Source organism: Brassica rapa, chromosome A01 (genome assembly GCF_000309985.2).
Source record: "Brassica rapa cultivar Chiifu-401-42 chromosome A01, CAAS_Brap_v3.01, whole genome shotgun sequence".
NCBI lineage: Eukaryota > Viridiplantae > Streptophyta > Magnoliopsida > Brassicales > Brassicaceae > Brassica > Brassica rapa.
In genome coordinates, this window is record NC_024795.2 from 13,963,009 (window position 1) to 13,971,795 (window position 8,787).

An 8,787-nucleotide genomic window follows, 5' to 3' on the forward strand; every position below is an offset into this window, starting at 1 on the left:
GTTCTTGAGTTTTCTTCTTAACACCCAAGTTATCCAGTTGAGAATGCTTTCAAACAAAAAAAGGCTTTACACCTTCCAGCAGTGATCATATTTCAGAACTACCTCAGACCATCTCTCATGTTATAATTCATCAACCTGATAATATAAGGAATTATCTAAGAAAAGCAATAGTTCAGATATGGAATCAACATTCAACATGATGGCTTTATCTAATGTTTTGTTTGGATATTTTCAGTATTCTTTTAGTTGGTTTGTTTTTTGTGAAACAGTTTTCCTGTTTACGAAAATATATAAAACATACAACTTATCTTCTTCCCTTTTTTTGAAAAAGTACTTTATCTTCTGCCCGAAATTTATATTTTCTCTCTCTATTAAGATGATCTTCATCATCTATTCTATTAAAACAGCAGTGTGACCAGTTGATAAAAGTAGGATCCAACTATTATTTCAATAATTCATATATTTTCTTATAGAAATCTTTTTATATATAATAACTGCAACGATATCTATTTGCTGAATGTAACCACTTAAATTGCGTAATAATCGGCAGCCACTTTTCGCAATTACATTTATATATATCAGTATATCAATATTATTAATACATAATTCAATACGATTATTATTTTGGATTTTGATTTTTGATGAACACTCAAACCCTCAGAATTTAATCCAGTCGCAGAAACCCAGTTTTTACTCTTTGAATCTCAATCAAACCTGCAAATAGAAGTGTGTAAACAGTTTATGAGATTCATGGTGACTTACAACCGCTATCTTTCTCATAATCGGCCACTATATCAAAATCATCAAATTTTTTTTTTTACTTTTTTGGATTTCTATAGGTTAATATCCGGTATTATATGTCAAATCTGTAAGGTTTAAACGTAAAAATCAACGAATACGCATAACAATCGATGGATTAAATAAGAAAAACAATGGCGGCTGTAAAACTCTTTTCTGCGTAACCTAATTCGACTGGGGAAGAAGATAAGAAAAATTACGTTTATGCCATTAATGAAAAAAACAAAGAAAAAGATAGAAAAGATGAAAACACGATGTGAGTAGATCGAACCCAGGCTATGTAAACATGTGCGTACTGTGTTCCACTAGGCCACCGAATTTTTTGCAAATTATTGATTATTATTTATTAAGTCTGTCAATTAATCATGCTATTAATAATTAATTAAGTATGTTTAAAGAGGAAGGTATAGCCTATATTACTCTATTCAAATTATAGACTACATGTAGGGGCAAGAGTTCGGGTTCGATTCCAACTATTCAGATACTGGTCTTTAGATAATAGATTAAAACCTATTTGGATATTTATAAATTTTAGTTCGGATTCGGTTTGGATCATTACGAATTTTCAAATATGGGTACTCATTTCAACTATGTAAAAATATTAAAATCCAAATATACCATATCTATTCTATTAAAACGATAGTATGACCCATTAATAAAAGTAGTGTCCAACAATTATTTTCATATATCAATTTTATTAAAACATAATTAACACTAACTACGTTGTAAGTTAAATAACTTCCACTATAAACTCCTAAATAATTGGGACCCACTTTATATAGCTAAAACTGCCAAATTACTTTAATTCCATATCTTTTGTTTATATAATAGTTTTCTATAGCCCACACCATTTTTTAATACAACTAATGCCATATCATTTCATCAAACAAAAACTACCCAGTAAAAAATATTTCAAACGATGAAGATACCCAATACGATGTCATCCAAAGAAGAGTAAAATATATTTATTTTTATTTTAGCATTTTATTAGAAAGAAAATTAACTGCCATAAATTATACTAATAAACAATATCCTTAGAATTTTATTAAGTTTACATCAAACATGCAAAAATTTGTGATAACAACTTTTTGCAGGTTATTTTAAAAAGCACTAGATTCTAGCGGGTATATTTTTTGTTTTAGTTTTCTTTTTAAATTTAATTTTTAAATTTGTGTTTTTTTGTAATCATATTATTTTTAACATTAATTTAACTACCAAAAATATATTAAATTAATATTAATATTAAATATAATATGATTACAAAAAAATACAATTATAAAATTTAAATTTTTCAAAAATGATAGAACAAAAATATTTTTACATAATTTAAAGGGCGGGTATATTTGTATTTCAATATTTTTACATAATTTTAATGAGTATCCGTATTTAAACTGAACCCGTAATTATCCAAACTGAATCCGAACTAAAATTTATAAATATCCAAATAGGTTTTAATCTCTCATCTAAAGACGAATATATGAATAGTCAGAATTGAACCCGAATTCTTACTCTATAATATGATCACAGATAAAACATAAATATGATTACAAAAAATACATATATGATACAAGGAAAGACACAAGTACATATGAAACTTGATTTATTTAATATACTTACAAAAATAATCTATTCTATTAAATTCATATCATACAAAAATATAGTTATATAAACACGTAAATATATAAATTATATTAGATAAATATTTTTAAAACAAAACATATACCCGCCCTCTCGAGGGAGGGTCAATATCTAGTTTACCATTAAAATTATTGAATCGCAGATAATGGTCTCCATTTTCTATTTAAAATAGCATAATTAATAAAATTCAGCCAAATTCTTTTCTACGATAAATACGAAGTTAGGTTTTCAAACTAAACTAACAAAACGTAAACTGTAATCAGTTTGTGGAAATGTAAAAAAAAAACTAAACTAACATAATACATTAAAAATATTCATATAGTTCCACAAACACGAGAATCCTACATTGTAAACCTACAAGTACAAATACGAAGATCATGTCCCAATCAAAAATGGAGTCTGCATAGCCAACTAACACTCATGTTATTTCCACCAATGCACTCGCTCAACCAAATCACACTCTATTACGTGCAGCTGATAACCACATTTTTTAAAATAATAAAGCTTAACTACAAAAACTCAAAAATAATTCAAAGAACATGATTTTCATTTCTGATCGTCCATCCATCGATTTAAACTTAAACTTGACACAAACAAACCAACTACAAGATCAGTTGCAAACCAACCCCTACCATGGATTTGCATATTAACAGTTATATATTTGTAATGAAAAATATAAATGTAACACATCCCGCCCATAGGACGGGCCGATCCTAGTTACATATATAATTAAATTGGTGCGAACATATAAATCAATTTTATTAATCCGAACAGTAATTATTTTTCTATTTCAAATGATATATAATTAAATTTAAATGATATTAACATACATAGTATATTTATAATATTAATGTCTATTAAATGATGGTTTCTACTCATATGGTTTTTTCAGAATTTGTATTTTTTATAACAAAAATTTTAAATTACTGATAACAAAATTTTCATTATGGGATTAATACTTTTAGTCATTTATAAAAAAAAATTTAAAATTAAGCTGTCAATGTTTGTTCAAAGCTTTTCTCAAAACAATTGTTCAAAGTAAAATTTGAAATTAAAATTTATGTATTTTATATGGTATATAGTTTAATTTAAAATGATATATATATATATATATATATATATCTTTTAGTCTTAATAATTAATTTAATTAGACATTTTACTTATATGACTTTGTAATCATTTGTATTTTGTCATAACAAAAATTTTAAACCATGGATCACAAAATTTAAATGTGAGACTTGTAAAAGTTTAAGTAATTTATAGTCGTTTTTAAAAATTCAAAATATACATATAAAGAAAATTTTAATTTTTTTATATGGTTAATGTGGTTGTTTAGTTTATTTTAATAATTTTAAATTAAACAAATATGATAGAAGATACACTAATTTTTATCAAATATTTATTATTCAGAATTATTAACTATCATATATACTTTAACCACATTAGACAATTCTGTTAGTTTTATTTAAGCAAATAATAAAGAACATTAATAATGAATTTATGGTTAATTTAATAAAAAACTTATTATATAGTTAGATGGACAAACCTATTCCTCTAATGATTATAAGAATCCTCATAGTAATGACACGTGGCTACAAAAAGAAGTTGTAGTGTCTCTCACATATTCACATATTTACCAGTGTATATTTATGTTATGAGAATTTGGGGACAAATTCTTTTTGGGAGGGGGGGGGGGGGGGGGGGTCACGAGCAAATGAATTATTGGTCAAAAAAAATTCTTCTCGACCAGTTTGAAGATTGGTTGGTTAGTATTTAAAATAAAATCGACCTGATGAATTAATGTCTCAACTGAATTTTTTGGGGGGAGGGGACTGAACTTTTGGGGCGGGGGGAGGAGATAATGTAATGATCCTCACGAGCAAATGAATTTTTGGTCAAGAAAAATCTCTCTCGACCAATTTGAAGATTAGTTGGTTAGTATTTAAAATAAAATCGACCTAATGAATTAATGTCTGACTGAACTGTATTTGTGATCGATAGACCTTCTCTTGATAGTTCTGACCGAGTGTTGATGTATTAAATTCATTATTTTCATGGGGGGGAGGAGATAATGTAATGATCCTCACGAGCAAATGAATTTTTGGTCAAGAAAAATCTCTCTCGACCAGTTTGAAGATTAGTTGGTTAGTATTTAAAATAAAATCGACCTAATGAATTAATGTCTGACTGAACTGTATTTGTGGTCGATAGACCTTCTCTTGATAGTTCTGACCGAGTGTTGATGTATTAAATTCATTATTTTCATGTGCTAAGAATTATTTCATTTATTTTCAAAAACCGAAATCATTGAAACTCAAAACTCCATACCAACTGTTCACATCGAAAGATAGGAAACGTTACTGAAAAAAATGACGTACCATATATCGACCTGTCTTTAACCTAACTAGTCAACAAATTTACATCTACCTTGAATTGCTGGCAAATATATAGTCCGTGTAACAACAACACACATCACGTGCCTCAACCAAACCAAGCTCCAATAGTATAATTAGTATTACAGAGACACACACACCATTTCTCGATATAATCCCAACACCCACATCACAACTCTCAGACAAGTTTTACTATTCCCAAATCAACCAAAAACGATGGATTCTGAGATCGCCGTCGACTGCTCTCCGTTGCTCAAGATCTACAAGAGTGGCCGCATCGAGCGTCTCATGGGCGAAACCACCGTCCCAGCCTCTTTAACCCCACAAAACGGCGTCGTTTCCAAGGACGTCGTTTATTCTCCCGACGACAATCTCTCCGTCCGCATGTACCTCCCGGTGAAAGCCGCGGAGACCGGTGAGAAACTCCCCCTCCTCGTCTACTTCCACGGCGGAGGATTCATCATCGAAACCGCTTTCTCGCCGACGTACCACACTTTCCTCACGGCGGCTGTCTCTGCTTCCGACTGCGTAGCCGTGTCCGTGGATTACAGGCGTGCACCTGAGCATCCCATTCCGATCTCTTTCGATGACTCGTGGACATGTCTCAAATGGGTATTCACCCACATCGCCGGATCTGGCTCGGAGAGTTGGTTGAACAAACACGTCGACTTCAGCAAACTGTTCCTCGCCGGAGACAGCGCCGGCGCGACCATCGCTCATCACATGGCGATGAGAGCTGCGAAGGAGAATCTCAGTCCCGAGTTAAGCGACTCAGGAATCTCCGGGATCATCCTGGTGCATCCTTACTTTTGGTCGAAAACACCAATCGATGACAAGGAGACCAAAGATGAAACGTTGAGGTCCAAGATCGAAGCGTTTTGGATGATGGCTGCTACTCCAAACAACAAAGACGGAGTCGATGATCCGTTGATCAACGTGGTTCAGTCAGAGGCGGTGGATATCTCCGGGTTGGGTTGCGGTAAAGTGTTGGTGATGGTGGCTGAGAAAGACGCCTTGGCCAGGCAAGGTTGGGGGTACGCGGCGAAGCTTGAGAAGAGTGAGTGGAAAGGGAAAGTGGAGTTGGTGGAGAGTGAAGGAGAAGACCATGTTTTTCATTTGATGAGACCTGATTGTGAGAAAGCTCTCGAGGCTATGAAGATATTCGCAGGCTTTCTTAAGGGACAGATGAAGATATAGTTTGGTCTCTCTCAGTTTCTGCAATGTTATAGTGATTTTATCATATTTGCACGAATAATACAAGAGACATTAATAATACCATATGCACATGACAAGAGCAACAAGTGATACATTATTTGTGCTATGTTACAAACTTACAATCATGATGAGAGGAAACTGATAGTTTGACACAAGTTTTATTAGCCTATTGTTCCAAATTCATTAACGTGGGGATTCAGACTTAGGAGTTAAGAAATGTAGAGTCCACAATTTTTCATACACAAACCTTCTGATGAACCCCAAAACATAAACCACATGAAGTTTAGCTTATTTCCTGATATACTCACTGGTTAGAGACAACCCGCATTTTTTGAAAAAAAAAAAAAACAGAAGTTTGCATATATCTAGGTCTAACAAAAACACTACAAGAAAACAGGGGGATTATGATGGCCGAAATCGTCGGAAATTCGTCGGAATAGGCCTATTCCGACGAATTTCTGACGAAAGCGTTCGTCGGTATCATTTTGTCGGAAAAAAAGGATTCGTCGGAATTTCGTCAGACCTTTCGACGACTTTCTGACGAATACCGAGAAATGTCATTCTGACGAACTTCCGACGATATTCCGATGCGGACACACGAGACCAGAGTTCATCGGAAAAACTATATACCGACGGAGACGGATCCTCGGAAGATACCGACCAACGAAGTCCTCGGCAAATACCGACGGACTATGATTCGTCGGAAAATACCGACGGACTATGTTTCGTCGGAAAATACCGACGAACCAATATTCGTCGGTATTTTCCGACGAATCATAGTCCGTTGGTTCGTCGGTAATTTCCGACGAATCATAGTCCGTCGATAAATTCCGACGAATCATAGTCCGTCGGTATTTTCCGAGGCCTCAGTTAGTCGGAATATATCAATTTTAATACGAATTAATTTTGCATTTTTATATATATTTTTTATATGAAAAATTAATTAATAAATAAATAAAATCTGAAATTTAAAACTAATAATATTATAGAATTTAAATTCATAAAAACCGAAATAGAAAAAAAACATTCAGAAAGTTTAAAATTCATGCAAAACGAAAAAAAAAACATTCAGAAAGTTTTAAAAAGCTGAAAAAAACTAAGAACTCGAAGACATCAAACGATCTAGCTTCTGCATTATCTCGGCGTTGAACTTCTTCTGGGATGCCAGCTCAGCAAGGATAGTGGCATTCTCCGAACGGATAGTGGCATTCTCAGAAAGGATAGTGGTGTTCTGCTCCTCCAATGCCCCAATCCGTTCATCTTTGTCATGTAGCTCCTCGAGAATCATGGGATCGGCATACAGAGCTTGCGAAGAAGATGTCGGATACGAAGAAGCACGGCGGGCCAACCCAACTAAACGGCCTCCTTTCCTTTTAGGAACCGCCTACAAAAATATTTAAAGTTAGTAAATATGGACAAATTAGTAATCGACATTATAAAAAAAATATATTAATAAAAAAAATTACCTTTTCAACCATCTCATTTATTTGCAATAGGGACAAGTTGGTTGAAGCTCCCGTAGAATCGCCGTCATCAGAGAGAGGCTGAGATTGAGTTGCTATTTCAGCTTCCACCAAATCAACGACACCTTTGATCACGAGATCCTGAATTTGACCCGTCTTCTTGTTAGTGTGAGCCACCTTAATGAGTTGGAGACGATCAACGGGATTACCGTCATTTTCTTCGATCTAAAAAACTGCCATTATTAGCCAAGGAATATATAAAATATTTATTTAAAAAATATAAAGATAAATAATAAAAAAAACTTACAAGTTCATCTTCCTTAGTAGACATAGAGCAAGCGCCGAGGTTGTGCACATACATACCTTTCCCGCCACGATCGCTCTTCCGGTTCTTGGAGTTCCTAGAAGACGTCTCTGCAGTTTCTTCCTTCTCCCAATGAACTATCAACTGCTCTCACACCGTCCCGTTGATGAACCGTGGCCTCTTGTTCTTCTGCCAAACTGTCTTCCACGCGTTTATCTGCTTTGTATAAGAGTCCATGGCCTTTTCGTTGAATTTCTTACGGACTGTTTCCGTGAGATCGGAGTGCCAGTTGAACTCTTGCTACAAAACAAACATAATTTAATAAGTAAATATATTAAAAAAAAATGTAAATACTTTAAAAAAAATGAAGAGTTTACCGCAAACTGACGAAACCACAACTCTCGTTCTTCGAAAGGAATCACACTCCACTTTGAATATCCAAAACGAAGCATGGAGTACATCATCTGGTTGATGCTCCTGCTAATGCCATTTTTCGACTTGGTGAACCTTTTAAAAAAATACAAGTTAGTTAACAAGTTAATTAATGGAAAAAAACATAATACTACAAATAAAAAAAATACTAACCAAGTGCTATGTCCTCGTCGTGGGTTGGGATGGAGAACCGGGAGATGCTCTCGACCTGGTTGTTGAACCAATAGATCAACTGGCATGACCCCCGGATCCTGTTGAGAAGCAGCGGGAGCTGGAGCGGGAATATATGCGGGAACCGAGTTTTGTTCGTGAGACGATCCCGATGCACGGGAACTGCTCACCGAACTTCGTCGAAGACGGGCTGCGGGGCGGGGTACATACTCGGACCTAAAAAAAAATTAATACATCAAAAATCTTTTCAAATCATTTCTATTTTTAATGTTTTCATTTATATATTTACAAAAGGTTTTATAAACGTTTAAAAAAACAATTAAACCTTTTATTATACATAGTTTATTACTGGAAACTTATAAAAAATATATTT

The 8,787-nt window shown here is 33.5% G+C and overlaps 2 protein-coding genes across 2 annotated transcripts; one reads left to right on the forward strand and one right to left on the reverse strand.

Moving 5' to 3' along the window:
* The first annotated feature begins 4,549 nt into the window (after window positions 1–4,549).
* On the forward strand, window positions 4,550–6,205 carry LOC103874818 (probable carboxylesterase 12). The gene has a single exon (XM_009153253.3). The coding sequence runs from the start codon at window positions 5,046–5,048 to the stop codon at window positions 6,024–6,026; it is 981 nt and encodes a 326-aa protein (XP_009151501.1). The 5' UTR covers window positions 4,550–5,045; the 3' UTR covers window positions 6,027–6,205.
* An 820-nt stretch (window positions 6,206–7,025) lies between these two features.
* Window positions 7,026–8,787, reverse strand: LOC117134220. Its single transcript, XM_033292307.1, has 5 exons — window positions 8,397–8,787; window positions 8,189–8,318; window positions 7,815–8,111; window positions 7,511–7,732; window positions 7,026–7,428 (listed from the first exon to the last, which is right to left on the reverse strand). Exons 3-5 carry the CDS (start codon window positions 7,866–7,868, stop codon window positions 7,141–7,143), a joined length of 564 nt encoding a protein of 187 aa, XP_033148198.1. The 5' UTR covers window positions 7,869–8,111; window positions 8,189–8,318; window positions 8,397–8,787; the 3' UTR covers window positions 7,026–7,140.